This window comes from Centroberyx affinis, unplaced genomic scaffold (genome assembly GCF_046629955.1).
Source record: "Centroberyx affinis isolate AG114_WGS23_722 - 3 ecotype Tasmania unplaced genomic scaffold, CSIRO-AGI_Caff_v1 ptg000029l_1, whole genome shotgun sequence".
NCBI lineage: Eukaryota > Metazoa > Chordata > Actinopteri > Beryciformes > Berycidae > Centroberyx > Centroberyx affinis.
The window spans coordinates 389,755-413,842 of record NW_027278743.1 but is presented as its reverse complement, the minus strand read 5'-3'; the positions used below and the strand labels follow the sequence as shown (position 1 = coordinate 413,842).

At 40.6% G+C, this 24,088-nt stretch overlaps 1 protein-coding gene across 1 annotated transcript; it reads left to right on the top strand.

Moving 5' to 3' along the window:
• Positions 1–334: 334 nt before the first annotated feature.
• LOC139641301 (uncharacterized) lies at positions 335–23,576 on the top strand. The gene is made up of 18 exons (XM_071515608.1): positions 335–483; positions 4,464–4,801; positions 5,092–5,397; positions 5,493–5,663; positions 8,007–8,312; positions 9,244–9,408; positions 9,803–9,889; positions 9,974–10,132; positions 10,481–10,554; positions 19,970–20,093; positions 20,185–20,410; positions 20,807–21,077; positions 21,190–21,444; positions 21,801–21,987; positions 22,085–22,333; positions 22,545–22,716; positions 22,841–22,989; positions 23,227–23,576. The coding sequence occupies exons 1-18, from the start codon at positions 335–337 to the stop codon at positions 23,406–23,408; spliced, it is 3,570 nt and encodes a 1,189-aa protein (XP_071371709.1). The 3' UTR covers positions 23,409–23,576.
• The last annotated feature ends 512 nt before the right edge of the window (positions 23,577–24,088 follow it).

The following is a 24,088-nucleotide window of genomic DNA, read 5'->3' as shown; positions in this document are numbered from 1 at the left end:
CTCATGAAAGCACAAAAGGAGCCGCATTATTTAAATGATGACATGATACAGACCGTAAATACATACAGTAAATGGAATGGAAAGGAAGCAGTAACATCACAGATCCGTTGTTCATACAGAATAGTTGATTTCATCATTGTTTTATGTTTGTTTGTTGCAAGTACTATAAAGCTATTTGAAAGGACACAAGCCTTTTTTCTGCCGCTGATTCCAACCCGTGCCTGCATATCACAAGCAGAGTGCATCACAGAGCATCACAAAAAGGCCGTTAAAGAATCATAAAGTTCACTTCCTGATGTACTCTGCATCTACCTGCAGTGACAGAGTGATAAGAATGGAGACTGGCCTTCCAAACAGGAGCGACTTTAATGCTGTGGTGAGCTATGTGAGGTTGATTGAGGCTGACACTGAATACTTTGCTGGATGGAGGGTGAACAGCCTGTCACTGGAGGACAAGGTCTTCATGACCTTGATGAAGCTGAGGCAAGATTATACATATCTTCACTTGCAGCAGCTGTTCCACTGCAGCACGAACACGGTGAGAAATGTCATCTACACTTTCATCTATGTTCTGCATGAGGCTCTTTTTACAGGGTTTATGATCACCATCCCCAGTAAAGAGAAGAACCTGACCAGCTTGCCCGATTCATTTTTTAAGTTGCCACTCAAGCTGGATGGACACCCAGAAACAAACGTTTTCCTCCTACAGGGGAATGCATTCCTTCAAGGTGCTTTTGGGTGTCACTCAAAATTCAGTTATTACTTACTGCAGCAAGCTGTATCCTGGTGTCTGACAAGGCCATTGTGAGTGTGTGTGGTGTCCTGGAGCATTTCAAACCTGGTGATGTAATACTAGCTGATAAAGGCGTTCTGATAAATGATATTCTGCCCCAGGGAATTTCAGTCAATATTCCACAATTTCTTCACAATGTCAAGTTCATTCAAAGTGAAATCAACCTCACCAACAATATAGGAAGGAACAGGATACACGTGGAAAGGGTCAATGCTCGCTTCAAGTGGAGTACAAAATTCTGTACTTCTGCGCTTTGGTTAACTTGAAGAATCCTCTCATCAAAGAGATTGCTGTTAATTTGAGTGGGTAATTGGATTAATGTACTGGCTACTTACTTGAAGCTCTGTATCTGTTTGTGTTGTGTTGTCCACAAACAGTCCCTTGTGATCATTCTACTTAACTTTTACAAAAAGTCGTTACTCCATTTTACTATCTTGTTTGTTCTCTTTGATGAATGCAATATAGAACCTGTTAGACATGTCTAACTACATAACACTTTCTCCTTTTTAACTGTTTTTCAGGATGATATCATCAGAGTGGAACATTTCAGATCAACTGATAAATTAACAAGCTTGCGATGTACTAGGTATCTGGCAATGTCACTCATACCTGTGTGGTCAGTAGTGGATGGGTGGTGCATTGTTCTGCTCAGAGGGACAGAATACGGCTGACTTGCGTTGTTTTGAGCAAGGATCTGCCTATGTGCTGCCTTGCTGGGCTAGGGTGTGTATGGCTGATGCTTGCAGATGATCTATTTGAACTTTTACATGAACTTTAGATGAAACAGATTACTTCGGACCTGGTTTCTAGTTGGCTAAATGAAGATATGGGTTCGGCTGTCTGTTGTTCCTCTGCATTCTCTTTGTCGGCCATCGTGAGTATGATGTGAAGAGTGGGAGATGATGCAGTAGTACAGTGGTTCTCAAACTTTTTCTGTCAGGCCCCCCTTTCATGCAACTTGGATTAGACGATCATGTGGGCTATTTGACACCTCACTGGCAATAAACCAAAGTGCTTTCTTTTTATTCCTAAATAAATAAATACATTATAACGGATCTAGCTGTAAGAGCATAATGTGCGATTTAAACAATGAAATGCTGTTAATGAGGTGAACAGACACAAACACAATTCACAAGAATGATGAAAGAGTGAGACACATCAAACAAACACAGTAAACCAACTGGTGATCCAGGGACGACACAGAAGTGATTCCAGCAAAAGACAAAACGTAGGCTACTGGCCTTTATGATGAAAATATGTCCTTTCATGGCAGTCATTATGCACCGTGACCAAAGTTATGAATATGGTGAGAATGGAAACAGAGGTAGGCTACACCTAAAAGGCAGAGAAATTTTCATTTTTATTTTTTAAAATAAATAATAATGATATAAAAAAATTAACCAATAACATTTCACTATCATCATTTACCTTAGTGTCAGTCTGTGGTCTTTACTAACACCAAATAGCAGTAATGTAACCTGGAATAAACCCCATCAGCATCACTGCACTGCTGTAGAGTTACGGGGGGGGGACCAATGGGTAGTGATGCAGATCAACTGGAACTGTACTGTCCTAAATAGTAAATAGTACTGGAATAGTACTTGGAACTGTGGTGCCTTAAATCAATCTCAATGATGGACAGTGGACTTTAGATCATGAAGCTACAGGAAGTCACTGTGGTTCCTGCTAGCAGCTTCCTGTCCGTACTGTTATCAGAGAGAAACATGAAGCTGATGAGGAGATAAAGGATGGAGAGGAAACAACACATCTGACTAGAAGAGGAGAGCTGAGTGTCAAACATAAAGACACAGAAGACCAAGAGACACCAAGTTAAGACGACAGGCTGATTCAGACTGACAGGCTGGTTCAGACTGACAGGCTGGATATGGATCCCATACTGATGCTGCTCATGTTGTTCTGCAGCTCAGGTAGGACTCTGATTTAATGATGGATTTGTGAAAGGCTCTGAGGCAGATATCTGGGAGAACCAGGCTGCAATGGAAGATCTATGGAAGTTAAACTGTCATCAACTGTGCCAACAACACTGTTAGAGAGAGAGGCTGTGTGTGTGTGTGTGTGTGTGTGTGTGTGTGTGTGTGTGTGTGTGTGTGTGTGTGTGTGTGTGTGTGTTTGAGAGTTTGTGAATGTGTATGTGTGCACACAAGCGTGTGTGTGATAAATTCTTTGTTAAGACAGCTCAGTTCCTGTATCAAGCAAACCAGAATATAATAAATAGTATTTCAGGTTACATTTTCAAAATAAAATCGTTATTGATGAACATACAACATTTTTAAGTGATATACCAAATGAATGAATGAATGAACAAACTTTATTTATATAGCACCTTTCATGCACAGAATGCAGCTCAAAGTGTTTTACAATTCAGTAGCAAGTTTAAAACCACACGTTTAAAAACATACACAAAGTGAAAATATAGGATATATATGAGGGGAGTTCGGTAATCAACAAAAATACAATCGATGTAATTTCCCAGGATGTTCTGTACACTCCAATAGTTATTAATTTTTTCCCAAAAGTGACACAAGTGACTTTTATTTTGACCACAGAACGTCCTGTCTTCTGGTCTCCTCTGGCTGACTGTTCTTGCTGGCAAGAGGCTGTTGAGTAATTGATACGGAAATGTGATAAATGGCTCTGATTGGATAAAACCTTGTGGTTTAGTTGACGTTATCAACAGTTACAAATGTAGTTACACATTATTGCTTAATTCTACAAAAATGTATTTATGTTGTTTTGATAGCAGGTAAAACTCTAACAGTGTTTTCTATCTGTGGTAATGTCTTGGTCAAGAGAGTTACTGCATAAAAGACTTAATGTCAAAGTATGGGATGCTGCAGAGCTGCTCTGACCCAAGTATTGTTGTTACTGCAAGTTTCACTATTATCACAAGTGATGTTAAAGGAATAACCTGTGTCTGACCTTTGACCTGCACAGTGTGAGAAAAAACAAAATATCTTTACAAGCCCCAATACATGGAGAGATTGAGCAGGAAAGTAGGTTGTTAACCAGGTTATGTTACTGTGATTATGGCTTTTACATGACATGTCAGGAGTCAAAGTATTGTTTTGCTATTACTCGACTAAGTATTGCTTAGTCGAGTCAAATTACTAGTGTGAATGTAAACACACTTATTGCCACAACATTGTAATTTAGTTAGCTGAGGAGTGTGTTTGAGTTTTGTATTGTGAAATGTGTGTTTTTTAGTGTAGTGAGTGTTTGTGTGTTTGGTGTTGAGTGTTTCCCTGCTGACTGCTGTAGTGACACCTGTGTTTCCCTGTGGATTTAATTCAGTATATTTCATCTCATCATTTATATTTAATTTTTCAAATTATGGACATGAAATTTACAGTGACCTTGTCAAAATGAATCACAATTGAGTCCAGTCCATAATCTCTGTGCATTGTAATTGAAATGGTTTAGTTTTCGAACCTCAGAGCTGCTGGAAGATCATCCAGTACTCCTTGAGTATTTAGTCTGTCCAAAGCTCTGGTCAAGTCATGAAACAAAGTTATTTTCTGCTTTGTCTCCTCAGGACTCCAGGCTGAAGAAAAACACAATTCAATAGGTAAATAGAAAATAAATAGAAATGGAGAATTTAAAAAAAGAGAAACAGCTGTCTTGATCTGGTTTGATCTTTTTCAAATCAAAGTGACTTTACTTATTTTACTAACCACTCTTGTCTCTGTTCAGAGCCTGATGATGTCAGGTTGGTGGGAGGAGCCAGCCACTGTGCTGGTGGACTGGAGGTGAAACAACATGGAGACTGGAAACCAGTGGACGACTTGTACTGGAGCCTGAAGTCAGCAGCTGTAGTGTGCAGACAGCTGGACTGTGGCTCTGCTGTTTCAACAGAAAGGAGAGAGGATTCCTCACCAAGATCTGTATGGTTGATTAGATCTTCCAGTCTTCAGTCTGGGTCTACACTGAGGGAGTGTGTAGAAACAAGGTCTTTTTCTTCCTCTTTTAGCCTGGAGATCACCTGCTCAGGTAACACCATCAATGACATCAACTATGACAGTAATGTTTCCAGTCTCTTCCTTCCTCTGTCACAGTGACAGTGACTGTAAAGTTATCCAGGACAGTGGCATATGTATATAGTATATGTATATACTATAGTGGAGCTATTAACATAATAATGTATTACGTTAGTCAGGGCAGCAGTTTGTCTCTGTTTGTTTACAGATAAAGGCTTTATGATGGTAACAGTCTCTCTCTCTCTCTCTCTCTCTCTCTCTCTCTCTCTCTCTCTCTCTCTCTCTCTCTCTCTCTCACTCCAGAGTCTGTGAGGCTGGTGGATGGGACCAGTCTGTGCTCAGGCAGACTGGAGGTGAAGTCTAACCAGTTCTGGTCCTCAGTGTGTGAAGCTGACTTTGACCAGCAAGATGCAGAGGTGGTCTGTAGGGAGCTTGGCTGTGGGGCTCCATCAGTCCTCCAGGGGGCGCTCTATGAAGAAGTGGAGGCTACAATGTGGACCAAAGAGTTCCAGTGTGAAGGCAGTGAGTCCGTTCTCCTGGACTGTGGAAGCTCAGGCTCAGCTAGAAACACCTGCTCACCTGGCAAAGCTGTTGGACTCACCTGCTCAGGTAGAAGAGGAGCTGCAGCTTGGATTTGGCTTCATTTCTGTTCTAATCAAAGTGACTTTACTTCTTTTACTAATTACTCTCTTGTCTCTGTTCAGAGCCTGATGATGTCAGGTTGGTGGGAGGAGCCAGGCGCTGTGCTGGTGGACTGGAGGTGAAACAATATGGAGACTGGAGACCAGTGGGTGGCTGGTTCTCTGATTGGAACCTGAAGTCAGCAGCTGTAGTGTGTAGACAGCTGGACTGTGGCTCTGCTGTTTCAACAGGAGGTAGAAAGGATTCCTCACCAGTTTCTATATGGAGGATCAGATCTTCCAGTCTTCAGTCTGGGTCTACACTGAGGGAGTGTGTACTAACAAGGTCTGCCTCATCCTCTTACAGCCTTGAGAACACCTGTTCAGGTAACACCAGTCTCTTCCTTCCTCTGTCACAGTGACAGTCAGTGGTTTACATTGGACTGTTACTGAACTGTAAAGTTACCCAGGACAATGGCATCCTAAAGGGAAGAAAAGTGGGCTTGTTGCTGGAAGCTCACTGGTTCAAATCCCCCTCTTTTACTGTGGTGCCCTTCAGCAAGGCAGCTCCCCCTAACTGCTATCGTGGAGCTGTTAACATAATAATGTATTACAGTACGTTAGTCAAGGCAGCAGTTTGTCTCTGAGCTTTTTCATGTATTTTGGAAAACAATGGGAGTCTATGAGTTCAAACCTGCAGTAGAGCAGACAGTAGGAGCTTCTGACTGTGGAAATACATCAGAGGATTTAGACTTTTCATGGGAGATAATGGAGACAGGGAAAAATATTCTGGTATTATCCTTTCAACAAATAAGTACTGAATCTAGATCAATATTGCAACTTGACTCTCTCCCCCCTTTGTCAATTCAGTTTATTTGCATGAATGGGTGGTAGCCATTGTTACAAGAGCAATACAGCTATATTGATAAGGTATTTTGCCAATTCAATATCTCTGTTAAGAATTTGATAACAGTGTAATTTCTTGCTTGCTTTAATTTTGTTTTGCCGATACTCATCACATACATGTTCGTTAGAGATGTCAGTTTCTTTGAATTTTGTAGCTGGGGATTGAACAGCTGAAATTAGGTTCTAGCAGGTCAATCTCTGTTTTCTGATGTTTACAGATGAAGGCTTTATGATGGTAACAGTCCCCCCCCCCCCCCCCCCCTTCTCTCTCTGTCTTTGTTTGTTTGTTTGTTTATTTGTTAGGATCCCCATTAGCTTTGCCCTAAAGCACAGCTAGTCTTCCTGGGGTCCACATTTAAAAACATACATTAAACATTACAATCAACACAAATAGCAAACACCAAACATAAACATAACACTTATATAAAAAAAAAAAAAAACATTAATATGTATGAGTAAAACTTACTGATGGCTCTCTCAAAGTTACCAGCAAAAACTACAAATCTGCATATGCATAGTATCCTACAAATATTATATTCCTAGGTGTTTCCTTATTTGCTATTTAAACATTGATTTCTGTGTTAATTTAGTCAGTGACAGTGGTAAAGAATTCCATGTTTTCATTGCTCTATATACTACTGTGTGTTCAAGGAAATTAGTGTTTGCCTTGGGAAGTGAAAACCGGCCTTCTGTTGCCTGTCTGGTGGCATATGTATATGACTCTAAATTGTGTTTTAATTGACTGTACTGATATGATGGAGTTTTTGATTGCAAAACTTTCCATGTTGAGAGTAGAAGTGCAGCGACCAGCCTGTCTTCAACTCTTAGCCAGTTGAGATGGAAGTGCATTCTATTGATGTTAGTGCCGTACGGACACTGGAGAGCAAGGCGTGCCACCTTGTTCTGTACTAGCTGGAGTTTGCTTAAATCCTTTTTTGTGGCATTCACCCATATTATCTGGCAGTAATCAAGCTGCGAAAGAATAAGGGTACTTAATACAAGTTTAATTAAATCAGGTGTAAGATATTCTCTGCATCGCCTTACTACAGCTAATGCCTTGCCCATTCTATTGACAATAATGTCGATATGTTTTGACCAGGACAATTTGTTGTCAAGGGTGATGCCCAACAGGTTGGTTTCCTTTACTTGCTGGATGGATATTTTATTTATAAAGAGTTTAAGCTCTGGCTCTCGCCTTAGAGAATGATTTGAACCAAATACTATGCTTTTTGTTTTGGATATGTTAAGTATCAGTTTGTTTTCAAGGATCCACTTTCCGATAATATCTAGCTCACTGTTCAAGATGGCAGTCAGATCAGCAGGTGTTTTTGCTGATGCATGTACTGTAGTATCATCTGCGTACATAGTTAATTTAGCATTTTTTAGTACGAGAGGTAAATCATTGGTAAAAACTGAATACATAAGTGGGCCTAGGCAGCTCCCTTGAGGAACTCCACATTCCACAGACACGCTATCTGAGTAACTTCCCATTAAAGAAGACTCTCTGTGATCTATTTACCAGATAGCTTTCCATCCAAGCAACTACAGTTGGTCTAAATCCATAACACTCAAGCTTTTCAAGAAGAAGCTTGTGGTCAATAACATCAAATGCTGCCCAAATGCTCCACAGATCATTTTGTTGTCCAGATCTCTGTACCAGATCTCTTTCTCTCTCTCTCTCTCTCTCTCCAGAGTCTGTGAGGCTGGTGGATGGGACCAGTCTGTGCTCAGGCAGACTGGAGGTGAAGTCTAACCAGTTCTGGTCCTCAGTGTGTGAAGCTGACTTTGACCAGCAGGATGCAGAGGTGGTCTGTAGGGAGCTTGGCTGTGGGGCTCCATCAGTCCTCCAGGGGGCGCTCTATGGAGAAGTGGAGGCTATAATGTGGACCAAAGAGTTCCAGTGTGAAGGCAGTGAGTCTGTTCTCCTGGACTGTGGAAGCTCAGGCTCAGCTAGAAACACCTGCTCACCTGGCAAAGCTGTTGGACTCACCTGCTCAGGTAGAAGAGGAGCTGCAGCTTGGATTTGGCTTCAGTTCTGGTCTAATCAAAGTGACTTTACTTCTTTTACTAATTGTCCCCCACCAAAGGCGGGACTATGGATCGGTCTCCGTCAGTTCATTCGTTAGTTAGTCACACTGTAACGTTGACTTTGTGCCACTAGGGGGCGGCATTGACAATGAATGGGGACTCAGTGGTAAAGCAGGTCATACCAAGTACAGTTAAAGTTATCATACAATGTGGGGGACAATGAATGGGGACACAGTGGTAAAGCAATACAGTTAAAGTTATCATAAGTACATAATAGTCTACACACGCTACACACTTGGAGACATCAGACTGGGTTGATGTGTTGAAGTGAGAGTCAATGGAGAATTTTTGGGCAAACCTCTAACCACAAGACACTGTAGTTATTGTACAGTTGTTGGACTGTTGTACTGTTATTGCACTCATCACTGCACTACCACTGTGCCTCAGTGTTGACTACTTATATCATATTACCACTTACCTACTGTGCAATACCATATATCACTTATCATTTAGCATTTATATTATTCATAACACTCACGCTCCTGGTGTTGTATCTTATATTGTATATTGTATTATAAATTGTATTGTAGTGTACACTGTGTAATGTACGGATTGTATTTATTGCGTATTGTAGTTCTTATATTTTGTACTGTACTGAGTAAAAACAGGACAATTACAGTTAGTACATTTCAAGATATAACTTGTAAGCCTAATTCAGAGGAGAGTAGGCAACAGAAATATATGGTCAATCTGTCCTTTCATTGTCCCATACGAAAATGCTTATACAATTTCACTCATATTTCAAGTACACTCAGCAATCACTGACTGACCCAAGGGTCTACATCACTGGTGGGGGACAACATGTTTACTATTTGCTTGTTACTCTCTTGTCTCTGTTCAGAGCCTGATGATGTCAGGCTGGTGGGAGGAGCCAGCCGCTGTGCTGGTGAACTGGAGATGAAACAACATGGAGACTGGAAACCAGTGGATGACGGGTACTGGAACCTGAAGTCAGCAGCTGTAGTGTGTAGACAGCTGGACTGTGGCTCTGCTGTTTCAACAGGAAGTAGAGAAGATTCCCCAGAAAGATCTGTATGGCTGATTCTACCTCGCTGTGATGGGTCTGAGTCTGCACTGAGGGAGTGTGTAGTAAAGATGGATTCATATAATAGCTCTTCCAGCCTGGAGCTGATCTGCTCAGGTAACACTGAACAGTGACATCACATACTCAGCTGCTTCCACAGTGACAGGCTGCTCTCTGACTCCTCTGTATTACATGTAGCAGTTCTCTGTCTTGTACGGTGGCTGCTAACAGACAGATCCTGTCGTCTTTCAACCATCAGCGTTCATCACTTTGACAAAACAGATGAGGAGAAAACAATCAGCTTCTCACTGAGGAAGGAAGCATTAGGATATAAGTAACATGTATTCTCAAGTCTTCATCATCTATCTGTTTACAGATCTGCTGGTTAAGCCAATCATCTCCTTGTCTCCCTCCATGGACGGGGTCTCCGAGGCCCAGCAGCAGGGGCTTCAGGTGTTCCGGGGCTCCAGCTTCACCATCAGCTGCTCCATCCAGCCACAGTACCCAGGAGGGTCCTTCCACCTCACCTCCACCGCCTCCAATACAGCACACGACCACACCCTGCCAGCTGTCAATCACTCTGCCCACTTCCTGTTTCCTGCTGCAGGCCACGCCCACCAAGGGATCTACAGCTGTGTTTATCACATCTATGTTTTCTCTCATAGCTTCTCCTCTGAGAGCCAGCCCCTCTCTCTCACTGTCACAGGTAACCTGAAGGAGAATCTGAAGCTGAATCCAACAGGAATATGTGACAGTGTTAGCAATCCATTTAATCGTTTCAACAAGACATGAGAGTTAATGAGAAAATCAGCAGGCTTTACTTACTAATTCCTGAAACCTGACTTTCTACAGATATGTGGCAAGATGATTTTTAGAGTGGATCAGATTACCATATTCTCTAAGAATCTCATAGAACTGAATCAAACAGTATCAAGAATCAATTTAGTGATTGTAAGGGTTTAGGGCAACATATATCTTTAATGGGAGCTGTTGTCCTCATGATGTCAGGTGATCTGATGTGATGATTCTGAATCTGTTTCAGCCTCTCCAACAGATCTCGTCATCAGACTAGTTGTCCTGCTGCTGACTGTGGTGTTGTTGATCACTGCCCTCCGTTTCTACTGCAAGGTACTGAACATCTTTATTCAGTAGAGGATTGGGTTAAATGAAGTAGTTAGACTGTATATTTTTAGCTAGGTGTGATCCAGTCCAACAGAGCTGCTGTCATGTCTCTCCAGGCTACCAGGGGGCAGAAGCCGGGAAGAGAGGAGAACATTGAGCTGGATTATTATAACCTTGGTGGTTCCAGTGCTGAAGGCAGGCCGGGTGAAGAGGCAGGAGCCCAGGGAACAAAATAGGATCTCTAAGCAGCTCATCTCACTTCCAGATGGATCGCTCAGCTTTCACACAACCGTCCATCACCTTAGTGAAGGATTTTACAGTGACAGAGCTGTTCCCTTTAAGGTCAGACTGAAATCACAGCAGGAAAAACAGGATCATTGAAAAGGAAGTCAGGACATTTTGCTTTAATGGACATTCGCAAAACTCCTAGTTTGTAATGTGTGAAAACAAAGTGTGCCCCCTGTCTGTCATGTGGTAATGCAGGTGTTGAATGTCTGACCATCCAGGTCATTGCTGTCACTTGATGCAACATCACTAAAATTCAGCCAATCAGCTGTCAGCAGTGAAGCTGCATATCAAATGAAATCACAGTTGTGACTCGTTGATATGAAAATCCAAAACAACACTCCCTGTCAGAGTAAGAGCCTCTAGAGTGGAGGAAATACAAACATTAACAGTGACCTCAATGCACCTAACTACTGACCTAAATATTGTTGTAGATATTGATGATAATCATTTCAGTCTGACTTTAATACATGGTGATTCAGTTTTACCATTAGTTCACTTCCATGTATTGGCACAGTAATATCTACAGTATGAAGTGTGGAAGAGGTTGAGAAATCTTTCAGGGATTGTGAAGAGGAAAGAGACACCAGAGTTACACTCACACATTTACATTTGTTCGGGCCATAAAGGCTATCTATCTATCTATCTATCTATATATATATATATATATATATATATATATATATATATATATACTGTATATATATACAATATATTTGTTATTGTAGTTATTATTGTGGGACAGCGTTTGTAATTTATATATTCAATATTGTATTGCAGTTAACCTAATTCAACTAAAGAAAGTGAATCCGCCTTTATTTTTAAGTTGGTACATTCCATGTGTGAACACAAAGGTGACAGCTTTTGTTTTTGTTTTTTGTGAGAAAAATGGGTACGGTGTGCCCTGCACTTGAAGCCCAAAAGGAATTTGGAGTTTATGTTTATGTTCCACGTGTCAGATATTACAAAGTGCCCATTATGATCGGAGACATTGGAAATTGTTAAGAAAGGATTGTTACAACATTCATCAGGGTACAATTCAGAAAGTGAAGAAAACAAAAAATAAACTATTAAATATTCCTCTCTAAAAAAAGAAATTAATAAAAACTGAAAGACATATTAACAGTGATGTATCACCTATAGACCATATGCTTCATATCAGTTGGTGAAGGTTGACATCAGACAGCAGGAGTCCATTCATTCCTCTGGGAGGACAGAAGCTCTTCTACATTTTGGTGATGAAGATCCTGAGGAAATTATTTTTGCTGTCTGCGGTCACATTTTACATGTAAAAGTAAATTTTCTGCCATTTTGGGAAAATGGAAAAATTGCTCCTATATGTCACATATCATCACTGTCAGGCAGAAACATAATTACTCCAATTTTTTAACTTAAATTGAAGGATCACGTATACCTTTATGGGTTAACCCAAAAGACCAGGCTTTTACCTTCAGAGAAACTTTTATTTTTAGACCAGTTTGAAGATCTGGAAAGCTTGTTTCTCTTTATAAATCTCTGTACAATAGATCATTATGTGCTTCAAATGTATTGATTTAGATTTGTAAGCTTAGTGTTGTGATGTTGTGTGAAGCTTCAGTCAGTAGACTTGGGAAGGAAAAGCAAACTTGTGAAAAGATTTTAAAGAGTCTATCGTTCATCTTCATGAGTGTTTGTACTGACTGGCTGTGACGGTCCGAACCTCCACCAACTTTACCACACAGGAGAGGAGAGAGGAGACGGTCTGGTGGTTTTGGTCCGACCCAGGTCTGGATAAGACTGTCAGCTAAATGCTAAACAAATCTACAATACTCATTTGTGTATTGCTTTATTTTGTTATTATTCATTTTGTTACTTATCACTTCTATCCTGTAAACACCTTGTGTAACTTCAACTTTCTCATTTTTTTTGTTGAAGATTTTGCTTGAATTAAAAGTTTGCATGGTCCGATCTTGATGAGCTCAGGGCCCAACCCATTTAAGAGCTCAGACCTAAAACCTTTCTACTTTTTGTACTAAAATTGGCTTTTTAAAGAGAACAGTGTCATACAGCTGAATTTTTATATTTTCTCTTTTTTATTTTTGTTCTTTGTAACTAAAAAAACTGAATAAAGACAAAAAGTGGTTGAGGAAAACGAAGTGTCCGTCGTGCTGAGTGTGTTCCAGCCTTTCTGCAGTGGAGGAAGTCAGTCTGTGTGTCTTTACAGCTCTGCCTTCTGATTCTCATTGGTTTCAATGCAGCACAGCCATGTTTTTACGAGTTTGAGTTTGAGTTTGGTGAGCCAGACTCTGAAAGTTAAAGATATTAATTTTATCAAAAGAGCGCTGCACTTCACGCTACGCTTTCAACAGCATCTGTTGAGACCTGCTCTGTTTTATTCTATTCTATTCTATTGACCTGCTGAATGCTGCTAGATGAAAATGATGCTCAGTGGATTCAGGTGTTGAGAATTGTGAGAAAACAGCTCCATCTGCTGGCCATATAGACACACAGTAGAGCTGAATATGGGTGGTTGACATATAAGCCTGAAAAAAAAGTTTTTTTTTTAAACTTCAAATATTAGGCATGAAAATTATTGAGGTGTGTTGTACTGAATCTTAGATTTCCAAAATATATGTGGTCTTTTAGATTTTGTATTGGAATCTGAATTTATTCATTCAAACAAAAACAGTTTAAGAAAAATCACACAAAAGTGTGGAACATTGTGCCACTAAACATTGTATAGCACTTGGGTATCGGACACAGGACTAGTGAAGAACCATATTTCTAGTGAGGAACACGCTAATAAAGAATAGTATCACTTGTATAGTATTGTCTGGTAAGTATTGTTTACAGGTAAGTCTGCTGAATAGGGCCACTCAGAATGGATTATTACATTGATCTAAAAAAGAAAAGAAAAAAAGAAAAACGAAATAATTTTGTCTTGATGATTTTCATTGAAAATAACTTATTTCAGCAGCCCAAAACATTTTATATTGGCCCTCATATATAAATACACACACATTTTCTCGCGATCAACTCGTTGCTATGCAACGCAACATTAGCTAGTGGAAATGAAGGGATGATGGGAGGTATTATACGATAGACAGAACTTAAAAGAAATTATGCCAGGCTAAAAGAAAATGAATCAGGGCACCAAACGACAATAGGGGCAGAGAAAAGGAGAGAAAAAACAAAGAAAGTTCTGCTGGCTGAGAGTGAAAAATGTGCTAAAAGTAGAAGGGCACTCGGAGAGCGCAGACCTCCGCCCAGCCAACATGTGTATGTGGGCCCCACATGGGTCATGCTTGGGCTACATGGGTACCTAGTGGGCATGGGCCCAAAATGGGCATCTTATCTGGGGCCCACTTGGGTCAACTATGTGGGTCCTAGTTGGGTCACTAATGGGAAATGAGTGCATGGGCTCAGAATGGGCAACACAAATGGGGCCCATTTGGGTTTACCAAATGGGTTAGACATATGCAAACACAATCAATCCCATATAGGCTGATTACATGGGTCCGAGGTAGTACACAAATAGGTAATCAGTATATGGGTTCCTAATGGGGAAATACATATGGGGCCCACTTGGCCAAACCATATGGGTAAGACGTGGGCAAACACAGGCCAAACATAGGTGTCTGTCTGTATGGGTCCAAGGTTGGTCAGTAATGGGTAAGAGGATATGTGGGATCAGGGTGGGCAGTGGGTCGGGACCCCATGTGGGTCAACTGTATTGGTTACATATGGGCAAACACAGGTCAAACCCGGCTGTAGCTTTTGTGTGGACCCAGGCAGGCGGTTTCAGAATGGTAAATGCATATGGGGCCTATTTGGGTGACCCATGTGGGTAAGACATGGGCAAACACAAGCGAAAAATAGGTGGGCACCTATATGGGTCCTAGTTGGGTCACTAATGGGAAATGAGTGACCTAATGGGAAATGAGGGAACTCAGAATGGGCAACACAAATGGGGCCCATTTGGGTATCCCAAATGGGTTAGACAAGGGCAAACACAATAAATCCCATATAGGCTGACTACATGGGTCCTAGGTAGTACACAATTAGGTAATCAGTATATGGCTTCAGAATGGGGAAATACATATGGGGCCCACTTGGCCAAGCCATATAGGTAAGACATGGGCAAACACAAGCCAAACATAGGTGGGCTGTCTGTGTGGATTCATGGTTGGTCAGTAATGTGTAAGAGGATTATGTGGGCTCAGAGTGTGCAGTGGGTCTGAGATCCATGTGGGTCAACTGTACAGTATAGCAAACACAGGTCAAACCCAGGTGTAGTCGGCAAATGACCTGCATAGCACAGATGTCTTTTGGAGTCTGAAATTGGGTGAGAGACTGTTGTACATTCATTGCCATTAAATATCCCAAATGTCAACTTTTAGTGGTCTGATTTAAGCTATTGAGCTATTGTCCGACAAAACTAGCTCACTTACGGTATTACCTCCATCATGTTATTGCTCAATATTAATACGGTCAACAATAAAATATGGACGATATAACTTGCAAAACAACATTAGGGAAAATGAACAGAATTCAATATAGAGCAATTAGATTAGCTACAGGAGCTATGAAGACCCACATGTGCATCATAGTGGAAGCAGAGGAAGTCCCACTCAATTTAAGGTATGTCAGCGTTGTCAGCTTGGGTCAGATTACAAGGGAGTGTGGGATAGCCATCCACCAAAGTCAGTTACATGAGTGTTGGGACTACTCCATGAAGGCAAAAGGGTTTGGGTGGAACATAGACAGATCATCAGATCAGTTCAGGCTTGGAGTATAGTCCTGCAATAGCTATGAGGAATATTTCCCCCTGGATACTTCCAGCCCCCCAAGTAAACATAGTGATAGGAAAGAGTTTAATGATCAATAAAGCTTTGTGAGTTACAGCAAAACATTTATCAATATAGTTATATTAAAATGTATACAAATTGTTCAAAATATCCTGAAAATTGTCACTTTGGAATAGGAAGAATGGGTTACAGAATCAGTAGGCTATTCCATAGAGATGACTGGGATTATAATGGCTTTAAGATGGTGGAAGAAATCATTCAGTGGCAGAGTGGACAGGGTGGAGTGTAGCCTACTTACACCCAGTGGCTACTTTATTAGGAACACTTGTGCACCTGAACACTAATGCAAATATCTCATCAATCATGTGGCAGCAAGTCAATATGCAGACACCGATCTAGAGCCTCATAATGTTCAGATCAAACATCAGAATTGGGAAGAAATATGATCTGCTGGTGTCAGAGGGGGTGGTTTGAGTATTTTGGAAACGGCTGCTCTCCTGCCATTTTCACATCCAGTAAGCAGCAGTTCTGTGGGGCAGAAGCACGAGAGGTAAGAGGAGAGTGGCCAGGCTGGTTCAAGCTAACAGGAAGGTGACAGCAACTCAAATAGCCACACAGTGGCGTGCACAAAAGCATCTCGGAACACAAAACGCATCAAATGTTGAGGATGATCGACTACAACAGCAGAATGTTATGCCACTGGAATAATTATATGTATTGTATACATATGTATTATATGTATTTCCTTCCTCCTTAAAAGATTTAATATAGAAGAATTCATATAAATTAATTAATATTTAATAATAATAAAAAAGTTATATTAATAAGAATAAGAAAATCTATTTAAAATAAAAAATAACCGTCATTTTATTTTCAAGTCAATTATTAATAAACATAACATAAAAAGGAAACAGACAAACAAGGAACTTTAAATTTAATGATCTTTTTTTAAAACACTTTGAGAAGATCGAATTGTAAACCTTTTTCCCTGTCAATTTTCTGTTCATTATTTCTATTCCATTATTATTATTATTGTAGCCGTGGAATGTCAGGCTGACATGGTGTGAATTAGTCTCAAGTAGCCTAAGTGCATTACAGTCTTTTAGACCCAGTTTGTCACAATTAAATCCGACAAATTCAAGGTGTTAGGCATTTGGACTGGATGTCTCAAGGTAATAAATACTGATGCGTTATGACGCACGGGGCGCATTGGAGACGCCGGTGCCAGGCGCAGCGTCCTCTACAGCCTCCTCTTCACTGCGGTCTCACACTGTCTCCCCCGAGTCAGAAAACAAGAATACACAACTTGTCTATGCGTTTTTTATTCACATCAAATTTATGTGAAATGTTGAGTGCGTGGTTACGTTCACTCTTTCCAAAAACAAAAGGTACATTTACGATACCTGGATCAGGAAGATATAATGCGCCAACTGTCGGTAACTGTCTGTCGGTTCTGAAATAACAGCGCTATGTTTCTATAGGGTACATAAAATATGTATGTAGGCTATTGACCAATCAAGGGCGATGTGTGTGTGCGTCGGATAGGCCTATGTTGTGCGTCGGGTGAAGGCCTTTGCAGTTTATTTTCATGACTTTTTGCTGGGCTGTGCTTACTGTGTTATTTTTCTTGGTTGTAGGTTGCGTATTTAGCAATAAGGCAATGTGTGATGATGGTTAACGGGACATGCACGTTGCGCATTTGGCACTGCGTAATGGTGAGAGGGACACGTAGTTTTTGGCATTTGGCACTGCGTAATGGTGAGAGGGACACGTAGTTTTTGGCATTTGGCACTGCGTAATGGTGAAAGCATATGGCAATTTGGCAACAAAACGCATGTCAGGAACAAGTAAAGTGCAAATTTTCATAGATGATCCTATTTTTCTATTTTGCATGGTGACGCTGTGTGTGTTAGAGAGAGAGAGAGAGAGAGAGAGAGAGAGAGAGAGAGAGAGAGCGCTGATTGATGCTGTGGGTTATTGTATGTGTGTGTGAGTTTAGCACATGCGCATGCGACATGACCACTTGGCGGTCTTTTTCTTCATTTTCTTCACCGACAGCGAGCAGCAAGCAAGCTTCTAGCGGTGAGTATCTGCCAATTTGATTAAACATCATGTAAATGTCTTTTAATAAACCGTCCTACGCAATACCGAAGTATTGTTTTTTTGATAAAGAAGCTAAGACACTGTGGAATTACGGTAGCCAATTTGCTAACGTTAATTTGAACTCAGCTAATGTTAGCTAACGTATTGTTCTAGTGTTTAGCTAGCTAGTACAAATCAACCTAAGTTAGTTGACATACTATTACACTGGTCTTCATAAAGCCCCTCCCGAAATCAAAGGCAGTTAAAGTTTAAACATAAAACGTTTGTGGATCTTGAATATTTCTTTATTTTTTGTTGTTCCCCCAATAATGTAAGCTTTTTACAGTGAAGTTCAGCAGCCGCCATGATGCCGCTTTTTTTCTTTTTAGCCGCGCCCGTTCATTTTTCTTTTCTTTTTATGTGCATTTTAGTCCGAGCTTTCTTAAGTCAGTCTTTTTGTCTTCTTGACTTTCGATAAAATCAAACATGTTTAATATTACTGGAAGTTTTTGGCTCTGTAAAACGGCTATAAATGTCCCCACGTTTTTGCGGACAGGTAAGGAATTGGTGTCATATTTCATAACGGGAGTTTGGCGTAACAGTTTCCCCAGAGAGCGCAGGAGCTTTATTTTAATTCAAACACCTAATATGTATGTTTTTTTTAACGTTTTGTCATCACTACAGAAACACAGTAACAGTTAAATGCTAAAGTATGATAAGGTTGTCTGACGTTGGCTGCTGTTATTGGTTTGATTAATGGTTTGCACTCTAATAATGTGTGTTTTGTATTGATTACTGAAGGTGGCTGATTAGGCTAATCATCAGCTAATTGTACTCAGTTTCTAATGGCAGTATGCAGTAAATGGTTTCCCTTTGTGTGGTGTTTTTAAACTACGTTCCTAATTAAACATGATGTGCTTGATGGTGTTAGGGTCATTCTGCCGAATTTGCATGTTGTAACTTTTCAAAATTAAACTTCATTCTTTATCTTTTTTCAGCACTGTAATAACACACTATTCAAAATGTGTCAATCAGGCCATTTTTTTTTTTTTTTACAAGGTTCCTAAATGGAAGATGGTTGCATTTTACTCAGTCCTGTTGCCAAAACTCTTACGACTGTTTAAATATCAATTAAAATGCCAACTAGTTTCTTTGTTTTTCCCTAAAGTGGGTATTTTAAAGAAATAATTGGTTACATGTAGAGCTGCAACGATAAGTTGATTAATTGATTAGTCGACAGAATATTAATCGCCAACTATTTTGGTAATCGCTTAATCGTCGCTTTTAAAGAAAAAATGTCCAAATTCTCTGATTCCAGCTTCTTAAAGACCCCCTCCGATGAAAATCATGTTTTTAACCTTGTTAACATGTCCATGTGGTATTTTGCTAATGTTACAAGACATATCAGGAGCAAAACAAGCAGTCAACGCCATGTCTGAGCATATCTGCTTTGAAACCGCAGTGTACCAAGGACAGTCTCAAAAAAACGGATTCAATCAGGCAGGACTTCATACGTCACAAACCCAAGGAACCAATCCCGTAATAGACGGGGTGGTGATTTACATATCATTATGTGCACCTGCTTCCCTGTTGCGCGCCAGAGGAGAAGCCAGGTATCAAAACGATGGCAGAGACGTGTTTTGTTTTCGGCTGCAAATTCACAAGAGGAGAAACAGTGAGCCTTCATTTATTACCAAAGGATCGGAAAATACGAGAGAAATGGGTGCAGTTTATTTGGAGCAATCGTAATGTCCCAGCCAAACTTCCAGAGAAAACGCGGGTTTGCAGTAGTCATTTTCAAGAGCACTGTTTTGAAAATTTTTCACAAAAACAGATGGGTTTTGCCACAAAACTTATTTTGAAACCCGACGCTGTGCCATCCATTTATCCTGGGGACACAGCGAGTACGAGTCAACATGTTGGTCAACAGGTACGTTTATTTTTCTTGTGTTTTATCCGTTGACAGTGTCCAACAAATCTGCAGTGTGCTAACCTAGAGTCTAGGTTAGGTTCTAGGTTTAAGTTTAGGTTAGAGTCTAGGTTAGCAAAACCTAGAACCGAGGTTAGCAAAACCTAGAACCGAGAATCTAGGTTAGCAAAACCTAGAACCTAACCTAGAATCTAGGTTAGCACACCGTTACATTATCTAGACGTTATCATGTTCGCGTTATCACTGTTACGATATCTCCTAGATACGTTATCTAACGTTAGGTCCTAGATAATGTAATGGTTAATGTGGCGTATCTTCTGTTTATCTGTTTTTTAAGAGCACTGCTGCTTCATGGTCAAAGACCAGAGATGTGGGCTGTCAGTGTGAGCCACTGGAGAAGGCAAAGACGACAGTGGCCACACAGCTGTCAGAGTTGACTCTGAAGCACAGACGAAGTCAAGGTGTGTCACCAGTGTTCATTTATAATGGTAAGTTGTAGTCTTGTTTATCCAATAAATTTGTAGTAATTGTATACAATGTGTAACGTTACAGCTATCCAAGTCAAGCCATCCTCCAAAGGGTTTGGAATCAACACAGACGTGGCAGCAGACTTTGGAGGGTTCAGTTCAACCCCTGCCAAAGAGAAGCCCCCGCCTTTGAAAAGGAGACGCATCGAGGCATTGTTAGATGACACTGAAGATTCAGAAGACCCACTACAAGATCCTCATGACACTTCATACCACCCCAGCATATCTTCCTTGAGTGACTCCACTGTGAGGTAATCCTTGCCCATTTGATAAATTTAGTTAGCCTCTGCAGCATCTTTTTACAAATATTTTCTATTTGTTTTCTATTGGTTTATAATAATATAATAATATAATAATTTCTACTAGGTCCTCACCTCTGGACTTAAACTGACTACCATTACACTTGCTCTCTGCACTACTTACTGTTTGCATGTTATACTTCTTTACTGTATACAATACATCATCGATTTCATATTCACCACAAATTTATACTGTATGTTTATTATGTGAAACCTTGCACTTTATGTAACTATTTGCCAAGTCTTAGGTGTGAAACTCCATTTAGTAGTCCTAGTACTTGTACTCTGTGCGATGACAATAAAAATGAATTTAATCTTATCTAATAATCCAATTTTTTCTCTCCACAGACCCCCATCACCGGTACAAGATGTCACCAAGTATATTGTCTATGAGGACTGCCTATTAAGCCTGTTTCATGACTGCCCCACCTGTGGCCGGACTTGTGAGGTACAGAAGTATGTCCGGGGAACCTTTCTGTCTGTTTCACAGAAATGTCCTTTCTGCGAGTTCACCCGTCAGTGGAACAGTCAGCCGATCATTGGTAGCACCCCGGCAGGCAACCTGCATCTATCTGCAGCTGTCAACTTCACCGGCTCATCATTCAGACAATTCAACAAGGTAAAAAATAATTTACAATTGAAAAATATATATATATATGGCATTGTGTGTGTAATATCTGATGTCTCTTGTCAAATAAAATGTACTCATCAAGACTCTATTGTATTATTAGGTTCTGTCAGCTCTCAAGGTTTGGACCATAGCTGAGAGTACATACTTCCAGCATGCTAGGTCATACATGGATCCATGTGTTTTCTCAACTTGGAAGCGCTTACAAGCAGACCTCATCCAGACTCTGAGCCAGACTGAGGGTGTCACACTGGGAGGCGACATGCGAGCCGACAGCCCGGGGCACAGCGCTAAATATGGGTCCTACTCAGTAATGGACCTCCACACGGGAAAAATCATCGATGTCCAGCTGGTGCAGGTGAGGTTTTGCTTCAGTTCCCCAAAATTTCTGACCACAGCTAACACTTATTTTGAAATGTAGTTGCCTGATCCGACTACCGATAATAAATTAATGGTAGCCTGAATATCCAAGACAGTAGCTCTCAAATCAATTTGGGTACACATTTTATGCCCCACAAGGCAACCAGGCAGCAAAAAAATTGTATCCTAAATTGTCCATTTGAAAATACCTTGTAAGTTGGCCCCTGGTTCCGAGCAATCAAAGTAAGGACACCTGTATGAATCATTTCTTGCAGTGACTCACAAACAAGAGAACGTTGTTGCGGTTGAGTAAAAAAAAAAAAGGTTTTTGTGCAATTGTTTATTTTTCCACAGAGCAACGAAGTCGGCAGCAGTGTCAACATGGAGAAAGAGGGCCTGATTAGGAGTCTGTCTTTTCTGGAGGCGTCTGGGGTGACAATAAAGACTATGGTCACTGACAGGCACCCACAAATACAAAAGTATTTGAGAGAGCAGAAGCCAGAAATCAGGCATTTTTATGATGTGTGGCACGTTGCAAAAGGTATATCAAAAAGGAATATAGTTGTAAGTCAGATTCACTTTTAACTTTCAAATAGGCCCAAATACCTCACTTCCATCTGCTCTACCTCTGTACTAAGGTGTTTCTAGGAAGTTGGAGGCTCTGGCCAAGGAACGGGAGTGTGACAAGGTGAAGAAGTGGCAGCAAAGTGTCATCAACCATCTTTACTGGTCTTCCACCACATCATCATCTGGTGAAGAAGCTGTCGCTAAATGGGCATCTGTTTCCAATCATGTGCAGAACATACACAGCCACAACAACGCCCTCTTCCCAGAGTGTCAGCACCCTGCTCCAGCTGAGAGCCACTCCAACAAGTGGTTGAAGTCTGGTATGTAGAAAAACTTACTTTATATATATTTTTTATTTACAAAAACATGGTATGGGATGAACATAAATTAGACCTATATATAAGACATTATACCTGTACCATACCAATGGTTGAACTGTACTTACACACCACATTGCAAAAAATAATATAGGATAGATATGTATTGAAAAATAATCTACTGGTAATGAAACTAACAATGTTTTAATTACAGCATCAAAAGCTGCCTTCAAGCTCCAGAAAATTGTGGAGAACAAACGCCTGTTGAAAGACGTGGCAAAGCTTAGTCCGAACCATCAGACGTCGGCCATTGAGGGGTTCCACAGCGTGATTCTGCGGTTTGCCCCCAAAAATGTGGTCTTCTCCTACCGTGGAATGCTATGCAGGTAAGCATAATTCCTAGTTCATTTATTTGTTATTGTGAAAATGATATAATAATGCAAAGATTCTGATTACTCAAATGAAACCCATTTCGACAACAATTACAGTGTGAATATAATGGTATTTCAGGTTATATCTCACTGCTATGCATTTCAATGAAAATGCCACAAGAGCTCAGCTGAAGACCAAAGAGGGAGCCCCAGTCTACAAAATTAAATACCCAAAGTATAAGAAGGGGAAATACTCCATCCAGGCAGTGAAGACAAACCAAACAAGTGGTAAAGGACTATAATTATTTATTTTTCTGAAAAAAGTGAAAAATACTATAAATTGTAATCAAAGTGTATAAGTTAACAGACTGAACAGACCAAAAATACAAATTTTATAAAACTCTGCAACTTTTTTTCACCGCACATCTGTGAAATGGTTCTGGCTGAACTGGCCAAGTTACAAAATACAGTAATAAATGTCAGCTCCTATATACAAAATAATAAATGACAGTTCCTATATAACAGGCTACGTGGACAACCTGCTCCAGATCCTCTTCAATGAGGTCCTTGATGACCCTGGGCGATTCACCACTGAGCTGGACCAGCTGACCATCCCAGAACCCCTGTGCGCCCAGTTCGAGAGGCCTGACAGGGATGAGGCAGTTGCTGGCTTTGTGTCCCGCTTCAGTCGTCCAGAGCAGGTCTGAAGCCAACATACTGTCCCTGTGCATCGGGGAACTCCTGGCGGATCCGAACCACGACACAGGATGGTATCACTCGCCTGTTACCGCGGCCCAAGTATCCCCATACCCTGCTCACAAAGCTGCGGTAGGCCAGATACCTGCTCCGCCTAGAAAGGGACATTTTCACAGTTGTGTAAATAGTATGGAAAATAAGTGATTTATTTCTTTGGGTTTTTTTTTCCTAGATCTTTTGTTTTTATGCTTTGTGTTCTCCAGTATATTTATTATACATAATCTTTGAGTTTTACAGTGATGTCTCCAATTTTATAATACAAATAGCCTACAAAAACATTTGTTTATTGTGTTTTTAATAACTGTATATTGTCCCTATTTACATTGTGTGCATTTATTGTGAACATTTATAGTTTTAATAAATCAATTGTTTGTATAGTGAACAATCTGCATTATAGATCTTTGTGTGACTAGTGTGTGGGATCTTCCTTTTTTACAAGCTTTGCCTAGTGGTTTGTCCTACGTATCTGGCACCTCTCTAGATGTGCATAGTCTCTCATTTTTTAAAAATCTTACTTACGCTTCATAGCCAGTAATTTGCCGCATAGCCCCATGGAGGACCCTATAAATGTTGAGGGCATTTTGTAGGGCGTAGGGATTCAGGCACACCGGCTGCAGGCCTGGGTGTAGAG

Excerpts from the sequence above, each read along its gene's own strand:
- LOC139641301 (XM_071515608.1), top strand. The coding sequence starts at position 335 with ATGGAGACTGGCCTTCCAAACAGGAGCGACTTTAATGCTGTGGTGAGC. Across the intron at positions 4,802-5,091 it reads CCTGGAGATCACCTGCTCAG|AGTCTGTGAGGCTGGTGGAT; the intron begins GTAACACCATCA and ends CTCTCACTCCAG. Across the intron at positions 21,445-21,800 it reads TCGATGTCCAGCTGGTGCAG|AGCAACGAAGTCGGCAGCAG; the intron begins GTGAGGTTTTGC and ends ATTTTTCCACAG.